Below are 26,470 nucleotides of genomic sequence, written 5' to 3' on the forward strand. Positions count from 1 at the left end.
TAAATATCATTTATTTAATGCCTGAAAATGCTTATGTGTGGTTGTCATCACGTGACAGTGTGGAGGAGAAAGAACAGTGTGTGTGCGCGTTTTTTATTTAATTGATTCAGGTATTTTTATTTGGTTTTCGTTTGGATTTGGTTTCAAAACAATATTGGAAAGAAGACTGGACTGTGTTTTAATTTAGTTTATTGACCCCTTTTGCGCCGACGTCACGCCGCTAGCTTGAGGCACAACAAAGTGAAAACTGGAGGCGGCCTATACAAACCAGCACAGATTCGGCTATATAATAAGGATCTTAAATTATTATTATTAATAAATGTCATCTTGTTGTGTTTCTGGGTGCAATAATCACCTACAGGATCCAATTTGAAATTTTATCGCATAATGTTTTCTAAATTATTGTGATTATTTGTGAATCATCTATGATAGCATACATTGTTGTGATTGATTGTGATAGATTTTTTGAAGAACCTGGTAAGAAAGAATAATCAAAAACATAGTTAATTAATATAATTTTAATACATAAAAAATATTTTTTTTTCTAGAAAATATTGACATCATTAAAATTGCACTGTAATGTCACTCTTTACATTGTGGTCTTCTGGCCTTGGCGCTAGGCAGGACGGCGCAATGTAACGTTGCCACAAGTCAAGACCATTCATCACATAGTTATAAGCATCTAAAGATTTATACGCCCTCAGTTTCTCTTTACGCCCAGTTTCTCTATCAGGTGTAGAAGTCAGGCCACTCACCCGAGGTAACGTTAATCCTGTCAGATCCTCCATCCATTGACTGAGTGTGTAGGGGTCGGCCAATCTGGTTCCGTCCGTTAAAATTAACTTTTGCAAATAACAATCGCGGGTTCTGGACAGTGAGTCAGCTTGCACATTAAGATAAAATCTGATTTCCTCCCATCATTGTTAAAAAACAAGCGAACAAAACTTGCAAACTAGTGTTAGAGAAGCGGCCAGAAGGATCGTTCTGCCTCCACCTAAGCTCCGCCCACATAAAAACGCCATCATGTTTACCAACTGAAAAGGGGTCTATTGATTTGCAATAATTGTTAGTAGTGCTGGGCGGTAAACCGGTTCAAACCGAAAACCGGTTTATATTTTCGTCACGATTTTGATTTTGAATAAACCGCCATACCGGTGTATTTAATTACACAACGTTCGGAACGAACGTTACGCTGCGCGACACTGTTTCAGACGGACCCTTTAAAATGTTGCACTTCTAAGCAGCGACGAGTGAGGGTAAACAAACAATAGTGTCTGTTACGTTACATGGACGATGGATGCGGAGCGCATTATTGTAGAGCGAAAGTACATTAATATAATGCGCGAGTGCGAATCTCTCTGCTCGCGCGCGGAATATAATGTGCCGCGCTCTCAGATACACGCTGCTCTTGTTAAAATAGGTCTATTTTCTCTGTGCTCGCTCAGAGAATCCTGCACTTAAAACGTGTTCAGTGCAATCGCGAATCTCTCCTCTTCCCCAGCTAACAATTTTAGGTTATAAGAATGTTTTCATAACGTTCCCATTAAGTTATAAAAACGTTCACGTTATTTCTGAATGTTCTAGGAACATTCAATATGTCCAGTTTTTGAGACGTTGTATTAACGTTATTTCTTGGTTATAAGAACTCCATTCAAAACAAAATAAGAACGTTCAATTCTCTCGTTATATAAACGTTGTATTAACGTTCTTGCTTGGTTATAAGAACATCATCCCGTTATATAAACGTTGTATTAACGTTACTTCCTGGTTATAAGAACGTTATTAGAGCGTTAAGAAATAACAATTTTAGGTTATACTGGGCGCTATTCTATTCTACAATATTCACTAGTAATGACAGTAAAATAGACCATCCTAAGTCAATTTACTGCAGTAATTCCTCTCTCAACCAGTAGAAAATGCTTTGAACACCTGATTATGCATGAAAAAAAAAACGTCATAAACCGGAAAACCGGCATAATTTTGAAAAAAATCGTGATATAAATTTTTGGTCAAACCGCCCAGCACTAATTGTTAGAATATGCAGGGTTCGTACACCTTTTCCAAGGTCAAATTCAAGCACTTTCAAGGTCCATTTTAAAGCCTTTTCCAGCACCTTACAACACCGTAAATTACATACCAATACATATTCAACAATATTATTTAGTGTTTTTATCACATTAAAAGAGATAAAGCTGTAAACAGGCAAAATTGTGTTTCTTAATAGCAGAAGGATCAGATATTTAAGCAAATCACAGGTTTTATTTTTCAAAATGTATCACTGTCTTAATAGATAATGCCTATGAATAATACTTTTCATTATATTAATGTCCAAATATTGCTTCCCAGATAATATTCCGTAGTACAGAGCCAAGGTTTGAACAACAACCCGTAATTCCATTTTACCCAGAATACTCTGAGACTGCACAGGCCTGATAAATAGCCTATATTACAAAAAAAAAAAAATTTAAAAAGTATTTAATTGCCAACACATATACATTTATCTACTGGAAGAGCAGTGTAAATATTGCATAAGGCCATCCTCAACCTTACAGTCGGCTACTCGTGTGACACTCCATCTGACACGATTTCTGTTCTGCAATCAGCGATTGTTGTTATGCACTGGGCTAACGTTTGCAGGTAGTTAACGTTACAGTTACTGTGCTGTAACTTTGGCCGTGTTCACTGCATATCCCACAAATGAATGTGCCATAACGGACATGCAATACTAACATTACATTATCACACAAGTACTTTCAGTCACTAATGGCCCTTACAGGACTCGGAATGCACTGCGCTATGAAACCCATTTATCGCGAGGACGTTTTGTTGCTGAGTCAACCAAAGCGGAGCGCAGCATTGGCGAGCTCAAGCGCGCGCCGCGGTCAGAGTTAAAAATAGTTCAACTTAGCATCCAAACAAGCGTGGAAATCAAAATGAAAACTCCACCTAGTTTTGCTCTGGCCAGCGTAGCGCAAATCTCTCTGTATCTGAAGGGCTACATGTTATTTCTCCATTTAACCCCTTAACTGTCACCCCCCCCCCTTATGATAATTGACATTAAATGCACTATACAAACTTAAATGGTTTTAATTCAAGAATGCTTTGGAATACAGACCTTAGTTTGGTCTTGTTTTAAAGAAAACAATCACCAGTTTATTACTGAAGTGAAAGCACTTCAATAAATTAAAGTATGAAAAAGTTATGGAAGTTATAATTTACAGTAAATCAAATATACGTTATTAATATTATTTTTAAAATAAAATAAATATTTTACAAAATATTTTTTACTATAAAATTACTATAAAATTAAAGCTATATATCTAACAAAGTTGTGTTCCAAATTTCATGTTGATATCACAAAAATTGAAGTTTCCATGAGATTTTGTTTAGGCGTAGTACCAAAAATAGCCACCGGGTGCCATTGCATTCCATTGAATTTAATTGTATGCATTCTGCTGTAACAAATTAATACATTTCTATCCAAATATCACTTCTGTCACTAAATACGGAACCTTGAGACTCAGACCTTTCTGAAAATATGTGTTTTGTCAATATTAGAAAAGTTTTTGATAATAAATTATGATAATATTCTATGGTAACGCAACATCCAATTTCAAAACAGTTTTCACAGGATCAATTCTGAGTTCGTAAGCTTTCAAATGATACCTAATTTATGATAGCTACTAAAATATGTGATATAATAATAATAATAAAAATATTTGTATATATATAGATAATATAGGCCTATATTATACTTTTTAGAGGAATTCTAACTTTACTTTTTAAAATATAATTTTATCTTTTTTTATTGACAAATACTAGGTTATGTTTTATTATGAACTTTTAGCATTAAAAACCAAAGTTTCAATTATTAAAAGTGTGTGTGTCGACTTTTTGTGACAAAGGTCCGAAACTCCTGTAATAACGTTGATTTTTTGAGGCGCGCTCTTGTCACAAATTCATATGTTACTGTTCAAACATAATTTGTAAGAAAAAAACAGCCCTAAAATATCTATTTAGGAGTCTTAGACCTTTCCAACGATATATAGTTTGTCATAATTAGATTAGGATTTAATAGTAATATAGCGAAGTAAAGTTAGATATCCCGTATGCGGGATCGTGACAGTTAATAATCAAACTATTCAGTCAGATAGGTATTTGTTGTGAAAAAAATACAGTTACAATTACAAGCATTTTATCCTAAATTTAAGCACTTTTCAAACCTTGAAAACACAACATCAAAATTCAAGCATTTTCAAGGATTTCAAGCACCCGTACGAACAATCTTGGATTTCAAGAACCCGTACAGTAGCCTAGTCAGGTAAGGTCAGGTTTGCTGATGTGCGTTATAGGCTTTACTTAGCCTATTTATATTTATCCCTGTGTGCCGATCGGAGACGGGGTTCACTGCTGATATTCTAGGGATACAACATAGCCAATAGGCTATACTAGGAGCTTTAGCATTTAAATATCTTTGCTGCATTGGATCTTTCTAGAACAGCCAGAGCTTTCTAGCCTCGCGGCAGCAGCGCCTCGTAGCGCTCATAGACCTTAATACAGTCAGCGCCGCGGATGCGGTTTCGAAAATTGTTGGTGCGGACAGATGATGAGTTTTGTGATGCGGTTGCGGATGAAATAATAATAGCCCATCCGCGCATCTCTAATACGATTGGAATGTTACTATGTGTCATGGAACATTGCGCTCCCCAACTCACGAAAGATCGGATTTGCTCAATCTTTTGTTTAGAAAACTTGGAATCCATGTAAGACACAATATCATTAGACATAATCCATGTCATTAGAATCAATGAATCCATGTCATTAGACACAACGTGCTCATGTGCAGGCCAATGTTTTTTTTTTTTTTTTTTTTTTTTTTTTGCGGTGATGACGGTGAAGAGCTCAGACCAGCGGTTGGAGTCACGTGACTGCGGTATTGCGGTAACCGTCCCAGCCCTACTCTAGTGGCCAATTGATGAATTGCAGTTTATGATGGTTGCTGCTTGAATAATACATATAATAATTTACATTTATGCATTTGGCAGACGCTTTTATCCAAAGCGACTTACATTGCATTTCAAGGTACACATTTACATTCTTATCATTTCTTGCTTTCCCTGGGAATCGAACCCATGACCTTCGTGTTGCAAGCGCCAACGCTCTACTGTTTGAGCTACAGGGTTATTAATACTAAAACGTAATTCACACTGCTGGATTCACCTGAAAGTTGATGATGTTGTTGATGGTTTTTGTGGACGTGCCGTCAGCGAAGGGTGATTTCATGTAGATCATTTCATAAGCGATGACGCCCAGGGACCACCAGTCGCTCTCGGGGCCGAAGTCGAGTCCCGACAGGATCTCAGGGGCCATGAAGTCTTGAGTTCCCACCGGGAGTTTGGAGCACGTCACCTATTCCAAGTAACCACACACCAATAAATTAAGCTGTGGACATGGAAGTGAAACATAGTGCACTGACAACATATATAAACTAGGGCTGTCCACGTTAATATTTGTCCAGTTTATCGTGTTAAAATATTTAACGCAGCATCCATTTTTTCAGTCATTCTTTGGCCAGCGTTACATTATATGATCCCGCTCTTCTTCATGGAAATGCTTTTAAACAATTCAAGCGTGACAAGGCAAAAGAGAATGTGCTGTCTGTGAATGTCCTGACACACACACACACACACACACAGAAAGACGCGTACCAGTATCGTGCGCACAGACAGCGCACCAGAAAACACAGTTGTTGTTTTTTTGTGCTTGATTGAAAAATAACACACAATTATGCCGTTTTGACGAGTATCCTCATAAGAGCAGTCTCAAAAGAGTTAAAGTCTTAAATTAACGTAGAGTTGTGAGAGAATGAGGCGCGTCGGAGTTGTGTCCCACGCGCCTCCCTAGGGGTGGTGATGGCGCAGTGGATAAGACACATGCCTTTGGTGTGAGAGACCCGAGTTCGAATCCACTGTGAGACACCAATGTGTCCCTGAGCAAGACACTTAACCCCTGGTTGCTCCAGAGGCGTGCGACCTCTGACATACATAGCAATTGTAAGTCGCTTTGGATTAAAGCGTCAGCTAAACGAATAAAAAAAAAAATGTGTGTCGTGCAGCAGCGGCCGGTCTTAAAGTGACAGCAGCCAATAATTCTGTCTGTCAGTTAAGTTAAACGAAGAACAAAAACTGAAGAAATTTTGTAGCTTCAATAAGGATTAGTCTATATTTAATTTATAACTTATGCGCTGCAGACGGTTTGATAACTTTTTTCAATTTCTGTATATTTCCGACCTGTTAGACAGGAAAGGCACATAAATATGACATTTATTATGAGTTTATGTGAGGTTTGTTTTAAGTTCACTTGAATTAAAAGTTGTTATATGTTTTGAAGCCTAATAAATGTAAAACAATTGATAGCTTTCAATTACACAGTAGCTGTTTTTAGTATCAGTGATACTGTCCTTTATTCATTAAAAGGTGCCATTAAACAAGTATTTAAAATATACTGTCTTTATGTTGTTTCTACATTCATTTGGAGATTAACTGTGAAATTATTACATTTTGAAATATATAAAATACGTAAGTGTTTTAATTGCGATTAATCACAAAAAAATTATTAGCTAGTTAATTTTTTAATCGATTGACAGCACTAATTTAAACCCATGTATTCAGTATCGCATGAAAGTGTTTCTCTCTGATTGATATATATATATATAATAATGTCTTCACACTCGTTACACACCGTTCTGTTAGCCGTCAGTCTGGCTGCCGATCCGAAGTCAGCCAGTTTAATGTGACCTGTGCGGTCGATCAGAACGTTCTCTGGTTTAATATTCCTGACAAAAGAAAGAGAACAAGCAGAAATGAATGAGGAAAAATAATTTTTTATGATTTATTATTATTATTACATAGAGCATATATATATATACATATATATTTTTTATTATTATTATAAATTATATATATAAATTATTAATAAAATAGCATAAATATGTACAGTGTGTATGTATAAAATAAATATATAAAAAAATAAGTGTATAAGATACAAAATTATACAGAAATTAATAAACTAGCATAAATATGTACAATGCGTGCATGTATAAAAATAAATATATATATATATAGTGTATAAATAAGATACATAAATTATAAATAAACTAGCATAAATATGTACAATGTGTGTATGTAGAAAAAATAAATGTGTATAAATAAGATACAAAAAAATATACATAAATTATGAATAAACTAGCATAAATGTACAAAAGTGTATATGTATATAAATAAATAATATATAAATAAATATGCGTGTGCTAATTCAAAATTCTAGATAAATGACGAATAAACTAGAATTAATATGTACAATGCGTGTTTGTATATATAAATAAATATATGTGTGTGTAAAAACAAATTACACCACATTATACATGAATAAACTAGCATACATTTTTTTTTCCACAATTATACATAAATTATAAAGATTACAGTATTTCTTTTCCTAAATAAATAAATAAATAAATACATATTTGGGGGGAAATTAAAAAACACAAAACGACTACATCTTTAACTCAGAAGCAAATACCGTCCAATCAAATGCTATCTAGAGTGAGAATGTCCCTCCCCCTAATAAATACCACCTATCAGTGCCTAGCAATAGCAATTAGCCAATCGTGTTCAAGGATGTAAAGTCTATTGGCTATTTAACAAAGCCATTGTGTGTTTGGTGGTACCTGTGAACGTATCCCATCTGATGCAGCGAGTGAATGGCCTGAACGAGCTCGGCCAGGTAAAACTGAGCCATGGACTCGTCTATCTGATCTTCATATCTGTTCATCAGAGCCATGAGGTCGCCGCCGGGCAGATACTCCATCACCTGTTCAACACACACACACACTGGTGAAGAGTCAACACACACAAACACTGGTGAAGAGTCAACACACACAAACACTGGTGAAGACTCAACACACACAAACACTGGTGAAGACTCAACACACACAAACACTGGTGAAGAGTCAACACACACAAACACTGGTGAAGAGTCAACACACACAAACACTGGTGAAGACTCAACACACACAAACACTGGTGAAGAGTCAACACACACAAACACTGGTGAAGAGTCAACACACACAAACACTGGTGAAGACTCAACACACACAAACACTGGTGAAGACTCAACACACACAAACACTGGTGAAGACTCAACACACACAAACACTGGTGAAGACTCAACACTCACAAACACTGGTGAAGACTGAACACACACAAACACTGGTGAAGACTCAACACACACAAACACTGGTGAAGACTCAACACACACAAACACTGGTGAAGACTCAACACACACAAACACTGGTGAACACTCAACACTCACAAACACTGGTGAAGAGTCAACACACACAAACACTGGTGAAGACTCAACACACACAAACACTGGTGAAGACTCAACACACACAAACACTGGTGAAGACTCAACACACACAAACACTGGTGAAGACTCAACACACACAAACACTGGTGAAGACTCAACACACACAAACACTGGTGAACACTCAACACTCACAAACACTGGTGAAGACTGAACACACACAAACACTGGTGAACACTCAACACACACAAACACTGGTGAAGAGTCAATACACACAAACACTGGTGAAGACTCAACACACACAAACACTGGTGAAGACTCAACACACACAAACACTGGTGAAGACTGAACACACACAAACACTGGTGAACACTCAACACACACAAACACTGGTGAAGAGTCAACACACACAAACACTGGTGAAGACTCAACACACACAAACACTGGTGAAGACTCAACACACACAAACACTGGTGAAGACTCAACACACACAAACACTGGTGAAGGCTCAACACACACAAACACTGGTGAAGACTCAACACACACAAACACTGGTGAAGACTCAACACACACAAACACTGGTGAAGACTCAACACACACAAACACTGGTGAAGACTCAACACACACAAACACTGGTGAACACTCAACACACAAACACTGGTGAACACTCAACACACAAACACTGGTGAAGACTCAACACACACAAACACTGGTGAAGACTCAACACACACAAACACTGGTGAAGACTCAACACTCACAAACACTGGTGAAGACTCAACACACACAAACACTGGTGAAGACTCAACACACACAAACACTGGTGAACACTCAACACACACAAACACTGGTGAAGACTCAACACACACAAACACTGGTGAAGACTCAACACACACAAACACTGGTGAAGACTCAACACACACAAACACTGGTGAAGACTCAACACTCACAAACACTGGTGAAGACTGAACACACACAAACACTGGTGAAGACTCAACACACACAAACACTGGTGAACACTCAACACACACGAACACTGGTGAAGACTCATCACACACAAACACTGGTGAAGAGTCAACACACACAAACACTGGTGAACACTCAACACACACAAACACTGGTGAAGACTCAACACACACAAACACCGGTGAAGACTCAACACACACGAACACCGGTGAAGACTCAACACACACGAACACCGGTGAACACTCAACACACACAAACACTGGTGAAGACTCAACACACACAAACACTGGTGAAGACTCAACACAAACAAACACTGGTGAAGACTCAACACTCACAAACACTGGTGAAGACTCAACACTCACAAACACTGGTGAAGACTGAACACACACAAACACTGGTGAAGACTCAACACACACAAACACTGGTGAAGACTCAACACACACAAACACTGGTGAAGACTCAACACACACAAACACTGGTGAAGAGTCAACACACACAAACACTGGTGAACACTCAACACACACAAACACTGGTGAAGACTCAACACACACAAACACTGGTGAAGACTCAACACACACAAACACTGGTGAAGACTGAACACACACAAACACTGGTGAACACTCAACACACACAAACACTGGTGAACACTCAACACACAAACACTGGTGAACACTCAACACACACAAACACTGGTGAAGACTCAACACACACAAACACCGGTGAAGACTCAACACACACGAACACCGGTGAAGACTCAACACACACGAACACCGGTGAAGACTCAACACACACAAACACTGGTGAAGACTCAACACTCACAAACACTGGTGAAGACTCAACACTCACAAACACTGGTGAAGACTCAACACACACAAACACTGGTGAAGACTCAACACTCACAAACACTGGTGAAGACTCAACACTCACAAACACTGGTGAAGACTCAACACTCACAAACACTGGTGAAGACTCAACACTCACAAACACTGGTGAAGACTGAACACACACAAACACTGGTGAAGACTCAACACACACAAACACCGGTGAACACTCAACACACACGAACACTGGTGAAGACTCAACACACACAAACACCGGTGAAGACTCAACACACACGAACACTGGTGAAGACTCAACACACACGAACACCGGTGAAGACTCAACACACACGAACACCGGTGAAGACTCAACACACACGAACACCGGTGAAGACTCAACACACACGAACACCGGTGAACACTCAACACACACAAACACTGGTGAACACTCAACACACAAACACTGGTGAACACTCAACACACAAACACTGGTGAACACTCAACACACACAAACACTGGTGAAGACTCAACACACACAAACACCGGTGAAGACTCAACACACACGAACACCGGTGAAGACTCAACACACACGAACACCGGTGAAGACTCAACACACACGAACACCGGTGAAGACTCAACACACACGAACACTGGTGAACACTCAACACACACAAACACTGGTGAACACTCAACACACACAAACACTGGTGAAGACTCAACACACACAAACACTGGTGAAGACTCAACACTCACAAACACTGGTGAAGACTCAACACTCACAAACACTGGTGAAGACTCAACACACACAAACACTGGTGAAGACTCAACACACACAAACACTGGTGAAGACTCAACACACACAAACACTGGTGAACACTCAACACACACAAACACTGGTGAAGACTCAACACTCACAAACACTGGTGAAGACTCAACACACACAAACACTGGTGAACACTCAACACACACAAACACTGGTGAAGACTCAACACACACAAACACCGGTGAAGACTCAACACACACAAACACTGGCGAACACTCAACACACACAAACACTGGTGAACACTCAACACACACAAACACTGGTGAAGACTCAACACACACAAACACTGGTGAACACTCAACACACACAAACACTGGTGAACACTCAACACACACAAACACTGGTGAACACTCAACACACACAAACACTGGTGAAGACTCAACACTCACAAACACTGGTGAACACTCAACACACACAAACACTGGTGAAGAGTCAACACACACAAACACTGGTGAACACTCAACAGACACAAACACTGGTGAAGAGTCAAAGGACACAAACACTGGTGAAGAGTCAACACACACAAACACTGGTGAACACTCAACACACACAAACACTGGTGAAGAGTCAACACACACAAACACTGGTGAACACTCAACACACACAAACACTGGTGAAGACTCAACACACACAAACACCGGTGAAGACTCAACACACACAAACACTGGTGAACACTCAACACACACAAACACTGGTGAAGACTCAACACACACAAACACTGGTGAAGACTCAACACTCACAAACACTGGTGAACACTCAACACACACAAACACTGGTGAACACTCAACACACAGAAACACTGGTGAAGAGTCAACACACACAAACACTGGTTTGTGTGTGTGTTGAGTCTTCACCAGTATTGTGTGTGTTGAGTCTTCACCAGTATTGTGTGTGTTGTGTGTGTTGAATCTGAAAGCTGCTTAAGACACTGAAAAATGTGAGAATATCAATGCATTAGACAAAATATCAAACCAATTAGGGCTGCATGATGATTAATCTAAATAAAGAGATCATTAATTAGCAAAGGCTGCTGATTTAATTAAATAAATATGAAGCGTGACACTGTGTTCTTAATTCAGTGTTTAGCATTTATTTTTTATTTACTTTAATACTATTATTAATATTATCATTATATAGAGCTTTAAAATCATTCTCATTTGAAATATTATCATTATTATTATTATTATTATTATTATTATTATATAGAGCTTCTAAAAAAACATTCAAAATATTATTAATAATAATATAGGGCTTTAAAATATTTTGCATTTTAAATATTACTATTGCGATTACTACTACTAATTATTATTATCATCATTATTACTATTATTATATAGAGCTTCTAAAAAAAAATCACATTATATTATTAATAATTAGTATATAGGGCTTTAAAATAATTTCCATTTTAAATATTATTATTATTGTTATAACTACTACCAAAATATTATTATTTAGAGCTAAAAAAAATTATATCATTACTACTATATTATTATTGAGCTTTAAAAAAAAATCACATTTTAAATATCCTTATTATTATTACTACGTTATTATTATTATTATTATTATTATTATTATTATAGAGCTTTAAAAAAATTGTGCAGCTCTAAAACAAATTCTACAAAAATTTTCTCTTCATAATTTCTGCTCAATTTCCTTTAATCAATCAGTTTTTTAAAACTGTACAAACTTCTGCCATATGTTTTGTTTGTGAAGTTTACAATCTTTATTGATAAATGAGTCTTGCTTTGACATTTTATCTGAAGCAACCACAATAAAAAATGTATCATATTTTCATATGACCACATAATGTGTTTAAAATAAGTACGAAATTCAAAGCATCAGATCTCACAACGTGATATTACATAACAATCACCTGTAAGTGAATCTTTTATTGCACATTATCTACCAAAAACTAACCATTTCCGTCTGTTCGATACAGACGACTGATGGAGTCACATGGGTTTAATTAGCAGCCACTCGTCTCTAAATAAAAGCTTGTGATTACACTATTATCCATCTAATTAGACAATAAGCTAGTTAGCCTAAACTGCATGTTGAGAGAGTGGTGTTGGTATAAAGCACAGATCTTTCTGAACAGAGAAGAACGACTGCATGGTTATTTATAGCAGATGATCGTCGGCCTGAAACCACACCACAGGCTGATGTTAATAATTCTATACAGGACATAAACATCCGCATTTAAACTGAGATTTCTACAGCACAAGAATGAATATACGCAAATGTAAACTGTTAAATATTAACTGTGATTATGTAGTGATTTACAGTAGCGCCGCGTCTCTAATTGAGCATGATTTCATGACTAATTCATCAAAAAATCTTTTTTAGTGGAGAATGCAAAATAGCCGGAGTGATTTTACTGGAATAGAGCATGAAAGTGATCATAATCATTAAAATTTTGTCCCAAAAGATTACGCAATACTAGGCCACGTGAAGCATGTGAGGTGTGTTTACAAGCGTCATTTTTAGCATTTATCTGAATTAACATTTCCAACGCATCTCAAATTATGTCGCGTTTAATTCCATTCTCTGCTGGAAAAGTCATTGAAGCATCTCTGTATTAAAATGGCTGATTCCTTCGTCTCGCTAAGACTAGTTAAACATCTGGAATTTGTGCATCCAATACACACACCTGACTTTGTATAAATATACAGTGTAATTTGGCAAAATTACAGCTTGTTTGGAAGTGACGCACAGTGATTACTGTCTCGTGTTTCATCTTAAGCTCTTCACTGACACTCCTGGGTAATAAATTACAGTAACTCTGCTTTCAGAGTGTCAGGTGCTCAATCTCTTTACCCCTACAAAATCCACATATCTTCTACACAACAATTCACAACCTACACAAATCCCACAGCTGTACAATTTTAACACCCTATACTAAATTTACCCTATACAATACTCACCTGGATTGAAAGAGCAAACATTCGGTGTAAGAGTAAAAAAATTACATACCATTATTTAATATTTGAATCACAGCTTAAATCGTGTTTTGACATCGACAACCCAACTGCATTTTACCTCGAACTTTCTAAAGAAGCCGCAATTGCTTCTCGGGTCGACATTAACACACTGACAAAATTGTATTCAGAATTTAAAAAAATGTTATACCACTTTTTAATGTGTGATTGTGTAAAGGTGTTCACGAGATACCAAGCTTTCGCGAACTTGCTTTCAATGAACACTCGTTATCATGGAGACGCTGTGTGTGTGTGTGTGTGTGTGTGTGTGTGTGTGTGTGTGTGTGTGTGTGTGTGTGTGTGTGTGTGTGTGTGTGTGTGTGTGTGTGTGTGTGTGTGTGTAGGGAAAGGAAATGCAGCTGAACGAATACTCTGCGTTTTTTAAAAATGAATAACGAAACGCAAATGTGGCGGCCGGTGCGGCGGCCAAAGACATTGACAAATACGAAAACTAAGGACATTTACTCTATAATTTTTTTTTTTAGTTAGTTTTGCCAAACACACATTACAGTTTTAGTTAGTTATCGTTTTTTTTTTTGTAATGCCTCGTTTTTATTTTTATTTCAGTTAACGACAATGTTTTGTCCCACCTAGTTTTCATTTTTTCGTTCGTTTTCCTTAACGATTATAACCTTGGTGCGTGAGCGGTAATGCCGCGCTAACCGCCACAACAGGAAAGAAGAAAAAGAGATACTCTATGCACTAGGGATGTAACTGTGAGGATATATTACATTTGATTTTAATCACTAATTTGAAAGTGAAACTAAAATGTGTGCGTCCACACAGGTATTCATATGGTGCGGAGCAGAGCGAGCGTTTTTAATTAATTACTTAACATAAAAATAAATATGATCATTATTACTACTATATTATTATTAAAGAGCTTTAAAAAAAATCTCAATATAAAAATTGCAATTTAAATACCATTATTATTATTACTACTATATTATAATATAATAGAGCTTTAAAAAAATTGCGCAGCTCTATTACAAATTCTATAAAATCTTTTCTCTTCATAATTTTTGCTCAATTTCATTTAATCAATCAGTTTTTTAAAACTTTACAAACTTCTAGAGATGCTCCGATCAGCATTTTTGGGGCCGATCACCGATCACCAAAATCATGATCTGCCGATTGCCGATCACAGAATGGCAGGGGAATGGGAATCTTTTATCTATAATCTAGCAGAGTTTGCACCATTTGTAGAAATGTGTTTATTTAATTGTATTTAGAAAATGAGATGTCTTAAGGCTACTGTAGGCCAGCTTTCCCAAATAAGGCAGAGTAACATTAAATTATTCCAAACAAAGAGGCGTCAGGCAGACCAACACACATCAGATCAGCCTAATGGGAGGGGATCAAGTTACACTTAGGCATATTTGGAAATTGTAGCCTCTTAATACACCCACTACATTTACTAATTGGCAACAAAATGTACAACTTGTTACACCAAAACTGGCTACTGATAAAAGGACAAAACTATGGCAAGTTTTTTTCTGTTATTATTATGAACATCTGATGTAGTTGAGCAGAATGCTCTTTTATGAAGTTACTTCATTAAAGGACATATTTAATGAGATTATGCCTGAAAAGGTTTTGGATTTTTTATCATATGTTCATTTAAAAATATATATTGTATAAAATGAGTTCTTGTTTTGTCTTGTTTTATTGTATTTATGATATTTGTATTTTTATAATTGAATTTTTGCCATGAAATAACTTTGAATGCTGACATGGCATTAAATAAAATAATCTGAATCTGAATCTGATGTAGTTGAGGAACCAACTACGTCAGATAAAAAAAAAAAAAAATACCACCACCACTTTTGAAACATCTCGCGGCACAAATGTACCAATACGAATAAATAAAAACTTATCCAGTTAACTCGGAGCATACATTTTGTTCATTTGTTAAATAAAAGGCGATCTAGCACTGAAATGTTTTTTTTTTTTATCAAGTGATCAAAGTGCCCGTTGCCGCAGCGATCAGTGGCGCAGATACCGCGTTCTGTTGTGGCTCGCGCGGTGCACGGTCTTCACTCGGAAGCGCGCCTCAATCCGTTGGGAGACTCCCTATTCGTTCCGGTGAAGGAGAACTCATGTTGCCACGGCCAAGCTCCACTCTGCTGTTGTGTGCCCGTGCGCCACGCATGCAGGTGGGAAAAAGTCGCGCGAGTAATTTACGTCACGTGATCGGCTTTTTTGATCGGCGCTTTTGGGGTTCGCCCCTACAAACTTCTGACATATGTTTTGTTTGTGAAGTTTACAATCTTTATTGATAAATTAGTCTTGCTTTGACATTTTATTTAATGCAACAATCAAAGTGAATCATATTTTCATATGACCACATAATGTGTTTAAAATAAGTATGAAACTCTATAACAATAACGTTATGAATGCCCATGCGAACGTGTGCATTTTAGTTTCGCTTTCAAATTAGTGCCAATTCGGGGATGAATTGCCTGAATGGTGAGTTCATTAGCCTATTATTCTTAATGAAAAACACAACAATACAGTTCAAATTCGCTTAAATAGGCGCTTTTACATTTCGCTTTAACACCAAATATTCCGTCATCATCTTGTCAGACAGACAGACAGACAGACATACAGACAGACAGACAGACAGACAGACAGACAGACAGACAGACAGACAGACAGACAGACAGACAGACAGACAGACAGACAGACAGACAGACAGACAGATAGATAGATAGATAGATAGATAGATAGATAGATAGATAGATAGATAGATAGATAGATAGACAGATAGACAGATAGACAGATAGACAGATAGATAGACAGACAGACAGACAGACAGATAGATAGACAGATAGATAGATAGACAGAGAGATAGATAGACAGATAGATATAGATATAGACAGACAGATGGATAGATAGATAGACAGATAGATAGACATAGACAGATAGATATATAGACAGATAGATAGACATAGACAGATAGATATAGATAGACAGATAGATAGACATAGACAGATAGATATATAGACAGATAGATATAGACAGATAGATATAGATAGATAGACAGATAGATATATAGACAGATAGATATATAGACAGATAGATAGATATAGACAGATAGATATAGATAGACAGATAGATATATAGACAGATAGATATATAGACAGATAGATAGACATAGACAGAAAGATATAGATAGACAGATAGATAGACAGACAGATAGATATATATAGACAAACAGATAGAAAGATAGACAGATATATAGACAGATAGAGACATAGACAGATAGATAGACAGATAGATATAGTTAGACATAGATATAGATAGACAGATATATATATATATACAGATAGATAGACAGACAGACAGATATAGTTAGACATAGATATAGATAGACAGATATAGTTAGGCATAGACATAGATAGACAGATAGATAGACAGATAGATATAGTTAGACATAGATATAGATAGACAGATATATATATATATATATATATATATATATATGTACACAGATAGATAGACAGACAGATATAGATGGATAGACAGACAGAAAGATATAGATAGACATGGATAGACAGACAGAAAGATATAGATAGACATAGATAGACAGACCGACAGATATAGATGGATAGACAGACAGAAAGATATAGATAGACATAGATAGACAGACCGACAGATATAGATAGACAGACAGAAAGATAGGCATAGATAGACAGACAGATATAGATAGATATAAATAGACATAAATAGACAGATATACAAATATACAGATAGATAGACAGACAGACAGACAGACATAGATAGATAGATAAACAGACAGACAGACAGATAGATACACGTTTTAAGCAGGGGCGTTTACTGTAGCCTACTGTGAAGTTGTGAACCTCGCTTTACAGGCACAATAGCAGTAAGCACACACTGGCGCGAAGCTAGCGAGTGTTTTCACTTCATTCATTGAACTTGAGCTTGTGTGAGCCAAGTTTAACTTCTATAGGAATGGACTGAAAACGCTCGGTTTGCTCCGCTCGCGCCGCGCCAGTGTGTGCCTCACGGGTGTGCACGCGCCGTCAAACACATGGCGACGGCAAGCGTAGATATTGACTCATCAAAACGGAGGTGTGGCGGCATTTTGACTTTCCGTAGACTAATAATAATCACCACCGTGAGAAGCACAAGTCACCTCCGTTTTCATGTAAAAGTCATTAATACGACAAGTGCGAGAGCCACGGAGATCACAAGGTGCACCAGTGTTTCCGTGGCAACCAGGTGTTGTATCTATTTTACGATCTCTTTCTCTAAATGTGTACTTGGATATATATTTTTTTTATATATATAATTTATTGATGGTTATGGCATATTTTTCTAAATGTGTGTTTATTTTACTCTTGCTAGTGTAATGATACAAATTATAACAAAATTAAAACCCCTCTAAATGTGGTACTAATTTTACAAAGTCTTTTACTTAGTGTGGGAAGGTACCGTCCACCCTCTTGACCAGACAGACAGAAAGACTGAGTTGAAACAACCTTGAAGGGATTTTTTTTTTAATTTCAATGTAGTTTTTTTATTTGACAAATATATTTCAAAATGAAAAACAAATGTGCAGCATTTTGTCTGAGAAATAATAAAAGGGACAATTTTTCATTTATAATTTCTTAAATTAATCACTTGTTAAAAAAATCGTGAAACGTATCGCATCGTGAGTTGAGTGAATCGTTACATCCCTAATAGATAGACAGATAAATATAGATAGACATAGATAGACAGACAGATAGACAGACAGATAGACATAGATAGACAGATAGATAGATAGACAGACAGATAGATATAGATAGACAGACAGATAGATATGGATAGATAGACAGATAGATATGGATAGATAGACAGATAGAGATATTCTGTTGCTCGTACAGCAGGAAATCGCCGTCTCTCTATTGAGATGAATGCGATGGTGTCGCTGGTCCCTTTAACGGACTGAAAGACAGATAGATAATCACCCTTTCTTTAACACTCCTGAAATCATACAAACATCAAATGGCTCGTACAACACAAACTCCTTTCCATCAAACACACATCAACATCATCATCAGTCCCTCGTTTGCATTCTTCATCAGACAGAAACGACCCTCCACACCGTTACTGAAGCCCAACCGGCTTCACAGCTCTGTCCGAGGGGCTTACACACACACACACACACACACAAAAGCATGAATGGAAAGCAAAGCCGGCGGGACACAAGCGGAAAGCAAGGGATTCTAGCCCACGTTTCCTAGCAACAAGCTAGCGAAGGTCTTTTCAGCACATTGCTCGGGTAAAGACAGATTACTCGTTTTTGTCCCCCCTTCTTTTGCCGGAGGCGTTGGGAACGAAGGAGGAGGCAGAAATAGAATATCGTCTCTTTAGTCACTTTGTTATTCCTGCATTTTGCCTCATGAGAATCTGGAAAACCTCCACCAATCCCCACAGACACTGCATGGGGCGGCAATTACTCTCTTTCTGTGCACCAATGCAATGTTATCAACCACACGCACACACACACACACACACAAAAACACACACCCTTCCTGTAACACTGATTACAAACAGGCAATGTTGCAATAAGTGTGATTTTTAGGGATTGCCCTAATATAGATACAATCTATATTTAACTTATACAGTTATGACTAGATGCGCACGATATATCGGCCACTATATTGGTATCAGTCGATATAATAATGTTATCGTTATCGGCCCGATAAGAAAATGTGTCTGATATATTAAAGCTGATAAATAATGTATTATTTCCTACAACTGAGACACTTCAGATGTTCAACATGATGGTTTTGAATTGCTTGAAATCACTTTAAAAAAAAGTAAAATACAGTTCAGTGCAACGTGCAGCGCAAATCGGTCATATCGGCTACATAAAATTATCATGAGAACATTATAACTGTGTGATTGAGACATGGATTTTAATGGTAAGACATTTGCTTTTGTAATCAGGCTCTTAATCATATATAAATTTTGATTTAGATTTATCTGCCGATATATCGGTTACCGGCTTTCAAAATATAAAGAATTATCGGTATCGGCCAAAATGTCCATTTCGGTGCATCCCTAGTTATAACTATGCAGTTATTTTATATTGGATTATTCAATTTCTGTGGTATTTTTACTTGAATATTACAGTTAGAACTATCTGAAAAAATATACAGCATTGATTCATTTGTTTCTTAATAAATTCTACTGTTTTTATTTATGCGTCTGTTTCTAATGCGTTATTCATTCTTGTTTTATTACTGACTATTGCAACAAATTACCTTATAAAAACACAAATACTTTGAGTGAGCAAACATTTCAGTGAGATAATTATCATTTATTTTTAAAGTATGTATAAAAATGCAATGCTTTTTTTGTAGTTATTGATCCATTAGGCTTTTATGGCTTATAATATAATGTGAAATCATGGGAATATGAAGGAAAAACAGTTACATTTTATTCAGAGGCACAAACTAAGCAAAAATATGCAATTTGTTGCAGATGCTGATCTTTGTGAAGTTGAAATTCTGATCTTTGTAATGTAAATCAATGAGATCTTTACTGTTCCACTGTTCGTACGACTGTTTGTACTGTATTTTTTTTTTTTTTATTCTAAACTGCTTTAATTATTCTGATTTCTTTTGATTATTTTAATTTCTTCTATGTAAAGCACTTTGAATTACCATTGTGTATGAAATGTGCTATATAAATAAACTTGCCTTGCCTTGCCTTGAAAGATGAAGAAATAAACCTTCAGCAAAACCCTGATGATCATATTTGATACTCATGATTTTTCAATAAAATTATGTCTGGATAATCAAGTCTCCTTTATTTATAAAGCGCTTTTTGCAATACAGATTGTTTCAAAGCAGCTTTACACAGATAACAGGAAAATAATGTTGTAATAATATTGTTAAATATAAAATTAAATGTAATCAAGTAAACCTCAGCTGCTTCAATCCAGTAATTAACAATATTGAAGTTATTCTTAAGTTTAATTGATAAAAATCAGTAAAGATTTCACAGAAAAAAGACACGAGCTGAAGGTGGACGTTTGTGCAATTATACTAATTATAAAAGTATAAACTATTAATCAGACGACAGAAGTAGGCCTAGTAGATTATGTGCAACTAGTTTAACGAGGCCTTTTGCATTTAATATAATACCGTAGGTTTTTTGAGGGTTAAAGTTAGTTTAAATATCTATCTACATATTTACAGTATCTTCCTGAATAATAATGAACAGAGGTATTTGAAGGAAACTCCTTTTGTGGGACACAAAAGAAGATATTCTGAAGAACACAACATTGGACCCCATTTTTTATTGGATGAATAAAATAAACAAAAACTCTGAGAAATTCTTAAAAATATATTCTTATGTGTTCGTACAGCTCTGGACGACATAAGGAAGAGTAAATGATGACAGGATGATTATTTCAGGGAAGAACTTTTCCTCAAAGTTAAGTAAAACTCTTAGCTATAAGGTCACTGAGAGTTTCATTAATAATTGAATTCGCAGGATTTCCCAGACTTCTCTGTTTTAATTAGGTGTTTATTAAGCGCAGCCTCATGCCAACACATCGAGACAATATGTTTGATGGCTTAAGGGCTTAAACAACTAAAGCTGGATTCTTACACTCCTGAAGGGTCACCAGGAAAATGCAAATCTCTTTATTACGGATATATTTTGGTCAGATATACACCGTTCGTAACATCAACGGCTCTTTGGCTAATTGCGAATGCAAGTGTTTTCACACAGTAAAGGATTGTGGGATTGAATGCTGAGGGTTCGGTTCGCTCTGCTGGTCTTAAGCAGAATCACAAGACATATGTAAATGAATGAGACTTCACTGAGATGAGAACACTATGTTCTCTCTAGAGGAAGTGTGAGACTGTCTTTCCACGCAAGAGATTTTGAGATTATTAGTGTCATTTCATCTTTCATGTCCTTCTCGATCAACGTCTAAATGGCCGTTCACACTCATTTAGCAGACTGATTTTTCAAAGAAAGTTGGTGATTTGGCAATGTTGAAATGAAGCGCTGTGTGTAAATCTGAGGCCTGTTTTAAGTTGCAGACATGAGGAACATGCATTTATTCTACTGTATTTTGTGCTGTAAACTGTAAATGTAAATGCACTGTCATAGTTATCACGATCTTTAGAAATATTGGATTCATGAAGAAACATAATACTTTTGTGTTTGTGTGTGTGTGGATGTGTCTGTTTTGCATAGGGCTGTCGCGATAACCGCAATATTGCAGTACCCCGCTACTGACAGGCCAACCGCAGAGGAATGCAAGTAACCGCGAACCGCGTTTTCTTTTTTCATAAGGCCACCCTTCGTGGTTCGTACCATGTGTATTGAATGTTAAATAAGTTAATAATGATAACAAGACTGTTTATCATGGTGATTTGTACAGAGGATTCGTGGATTTGGACTTAAGCCTAAACAGACAGTGAATGTGATGGACTGAGCGCGTGCGATTACCTGCGTCTGTCTTTGAAGTCAAGTCATGTATATTCGTGAAAAGGTTGCCGTTTCCAAGGAACGCGAAATATTTGTCGTAGGCTATTATCCTTTTAACGTTTAAGGGTATTTACCATGAATGGCGTCAGCGCTGGTCAGCATTACACAGCGCGAGGAAGCCGTGGGGGGAAAGCAGCGAGTCAAGCATTGAATCAATGCCATTGGTCTCTATTAAGTGAAGCATTGCTTCAGCTTTGCCCAAAAGTGAAGCATTGCTGGCCAGGTGAGCCTTGAAAAGTGTAGCTCAAAGTTAAACAAACATCATTTAAGGAATCAGCTTTTTTGAACGTTTTTGTTGAATGAACGGTTTAATGACTCACTCAAAGACAGTCCGTTGGCATAACTTAACAACTGCGCGCTGAGTGACAGTCTTTCAATACGCAGAGACGCTGTTTAGTTTCGGTTACATTGTTTTTTTGTATGCTTACCACATCATAACACATATTTATATAGCAACAAATAAATATAAATAAATAAATGGCGGTAAAACCGCATATCGCGCTATTGAGCAACTCAAAATTACTGCAAGGGAAATTCCTTCACCGCGACAGCCCTAGTTTTGCACTCTTGATGTTTTATAGATTCACCACTTCACTGTTGTGTGCTTTTTTTCTGGATCGTGGCTGATTTGTAGATTGTACGCACAAAAAAACTCTGTATTGTCACATTTTTGCCAATTTCCCATTCATTTCCTATGGCGGGACCATTTGGACCCGAAGGCCCTGAGTGTGACCTTTTTTTTTACAACCACTTAGACTATTCAAATCCTGTCCCCAATTTTTTGGGGTGTTCATATACCAAGTACCAACAAAGTCACCAAATTTCGGACCATTCCGATGAAGCTATGATTTTACACATTTTTTTATTTAAATTCTTCGGGACCATTTGGTCCGAAGAACCCCAGGAACATGTCAACTGTGTGGACGCGACCAAAAATAATGCTACAGGATAAATATGTCAAACTTGTTCACTGCAAAAAGTGCTTTTCTTACTTAGTATTACTTAGTCTTGTTTCCAGTCCAAATTTCAAAAAAATTTTAAATCAAGATGCATTTACTAGATGAGTAAAATGACATTAGATGATACGTCTTATTTTATGGGGAAATAAATAAAAACATTAACCAAAAACATTTACTCATTAAGAGCATAGAGACAACCGTTTTAGACCACAAACATTTTTCCCGTTGTTAAACTAGCAAAAGTGGATTCGGACGCCCTAAGTGCACTTTAGACCATGAGCTTAGGCTATGTTTACACGGAAAGTGGCGTTGCGTTATCACTTTTTATTCTGCGTATAGACGAGCGTTAAGGGGGGGGAAATCTGCGTGCATATGGTGACGCAAAAGTGAGTGAAATTGGATGTAGTATGCTCTCCAGACGGGTAGGTGGCAATGTGGAGCACTGCCACACAACAACACCTAGTCCGCGCGCCTGCGTACAACCTTCCTTCTGTGAGTAGGTGTGAGTGTGTGTGTGTGTGTGTTCATCTTAGCCTCATTGGTCTGTCACTGCTCGTCAATGCCAGAATATTTGAGATGACCAATCAAATAGGCGGGCTTTATGTCACAGAAGCTGCTGAGCGCGAATTTTAGCAGAGTGACTGACGCTTCAGTTTATGGTCAAGTGCGAGATAAGATGTAAGTAGCTAAACTAAACATTTCATATTTGACAGTTTTTTTTTTATGTAACGTGATTCATGTAATGTAATAATTAGTTTACTGTCATTGTGAGGTGACAAGAAACATTACCAAAGCCGTTTGCATCATGTTGGGCACAAGATTAATAATGAATGTGTACATGTTGAGAATTAATATAATACAATTTGTAGCCTTCAGTAAATTAAAAAAGTTCATTTTTCTGAGGGGAAGAGACAGGGCAAAATGAAGAGACTGAGAGAAAAAGAAAGAGTGATGGAGATGAGAGAGCAGGTATTGACAATCTACTGCCACTGACATGGTTTTAAAGCTATTTCTTGTCCTTTTCTGGCCTTCAAATGTCTTGAAATGCACACATCAGAGAAATAATAAATTTGAACCCCCTGACAACCTTAAATTTAGGACCTGTTTGATAATAAAGGCCTGTCTACGGCCCTGTGTTAGGAATAAGATCAATAATGAATGTGTATATTGTGAATGAATTTAATAAACTTAGTTAGGCTACCCAGCTTTCCCTCAGTTGACCCTATGTTTACTTTCTTCACTGACATAAGGAAAATAATCAGCTGCATGACATGTTTTTAAAGTTATTGTTATCCAATTTTTTGGGATACGTAGATCAGAGAAATACATTTTTTCTCGAACCCCCGAAACTAGCCTCCCTCACATCCGGGACCTCAGTAATTATAAAACCCTACCATCTGCATGTTAATGAAACTAGTTAATAGTGAGCATTAGACACAAAACTAAAGTGTTAACTTTTTTAGTCATACCCTCATTGGGGGCTGAGCCACAGACTGACTCATGTTCCACACTGGTCACACAAATTTCAGTTCAGTTAGAACCAGATGCATATTTGTATTGATGATTCTAATTTGATTATTTTATATCCAATTGTTGATATTTGTGTTTTGAAAAAGTTTTTGATTGATGTTTGACTCCTAACCAATTTTCTACCCTCTGGGGTCCTTCGGTCCAAATGGTCCGGACGCATTTAAATATTTATTTTTTTAAATCATAGCTTCATCGGAATGGTCTGAAATTTGGTGACTTTTTTGGTACTTGGTATATGAACATCCAAAAAAATTGGGGACAGGATTTGAATAATCTAAGTGGTTGTAAAAAAACAATTGTCACACTCAGGACCTTCGGCCCAAATGGACCCGGCATAGGAAATGAATGGGAAATTGGCAAAAATGTGAAAATACCGAGTTTTTTTGTGCGTACAATCTACAAATCAGCCACGATCCAGAAAAAAAGCACACAACAGTGAAGGGGTGAATCTATAAAACATCAAGAGTGCAAAACAGACACATCCACACGCACACACAAACAAACACACTTTTATACATAAACAAACTAAAAAATTCAGATTTCATAAGTGTTTTGCATTTTTAAAATGCTCAGTTTGTCCACCAGATGGCATCCATCTCGTTTCAAAAATTACTTTCATGAGGTCTAAGCTTGACTCTAAAATGAAATACAGCTTTAAAAAAAATATATATTTTTTTTAAATAATTTTCTATTATATTCGATGGGGGGGGAAATTGGGGGAAAATGGGTCATATTTATTGCATAAATATTAATTATAAATCACAAAATTATCTCAAAACACCAAAAAAGAAAAGAAAAAATATTATAAAAAACAAGTAAAAAAAAAAAGATGATTTTCTTTTAATAAATATGAATCCCACCCCTCCGGCCCATTTGGACCCGAAGGTCCTGAGTGTGACTCTGAAACGAAGGACCCCAGAGGGTTAAAAATTGTCTTTTTATTTGGGCTAGTAAAATCCATTTCGGCTAACAAAATCTGAAGAGTGCCTGCCCGAAGGGCTACCAGCGATTTTCAAATTTTGCGAGCCCTGTGGTTGTTATGTTCCTGTACTGGCGCATACCTGTGACGTAAACACGTACGCGACGAGAGCCAGTGAGCAGATTTGCGTTTTTACCCTTTAGACGGGAACGCGACGGTGGAACGTTTTTAAGATTTCCACTCTGGAGGGTGGTTTCACTTTTTTGCGTTTTTAAGCCCCAGAAACGCCGTCGCCGTGTAAACGAAAGACACATCTGATAAAATATTTGTATTTGTTCTCGTGTAAACAGGGCCTGAGATCCTTAAAATAGTGCCCTGTTACTCACCAGACAGACGTGGTCCTGGTCCTGGAAAGCGTGTTGAAGTTGAGGGATCCATGGACTGGAGTTCAAGCCCAGGATGAGTCTCTCCTCCTCAAAGAACGCCACCTACACAAGACAAGAAGAATTTAGTTTATTAGATCCTGAGATAAATGCAACAGACACTTAGTTAACTCAGTTTGCCATTTTGTTGACGCTTTTATGCATTTA

The 26,470-nt window shown here is 36.9% G+C and overlaps 1 protein-coding gene across 5 annotated transcripts in view; it reads right to left on the reverse strand.

Moving 5' to 3' along the window:
- Positions 1-26,470, reverse strand: part of cita (citron rho-interacting serine/threonine kinase a) — a 154,297-nt gene that overhangs the window by 116,014 nt on the left and 11,813 nt on the right. For all 5 annotated transcript variants that reach the window (XR_013200761.1, XM_077222380.1, XM_077222360.1 and 2 more), the window contains exons 5-8: positions 26,267-26,368; positions 7,727-7,869; positions 6,742-6,835; positions 5,221-5,409 (exon numbers count right to left, since the gene is read on the reverse strand). Coding sequence is in view for 4 of the 5 variants with exons in the window: in XM_077222380.1 (XP_077078495.1) it covers positions 5,221-5,409; positions 6,742-6,835; positions 7,727-7,869; positions 26,267-26,368 (528 nt within the window). In the remaining variant the exon portion in view is untranslated. The remainder of the gene's footprint in view (positions 1-5,220; positions 5,410-6,741; positions 6,836-7,726; positions 7,870-26,266; positions 26,369-26,470) is intronic.

The sequence above is a fragment of the Siphateles boraxobius genome, unplaced genomic scaffold (assembly GCF_051911475.1).
Source record: "Siphateles boraxobius isolate OS27281-9 unplaced genomic scaffold, OSU_SipBor_1 120, whole genome shotgun sequence".
NCBI lineage: Eukaryota > Metazoa > Chordata > Actinopteri > Cypriniformes > Leuciscidae > Siphateles > Siphateles boraxobius.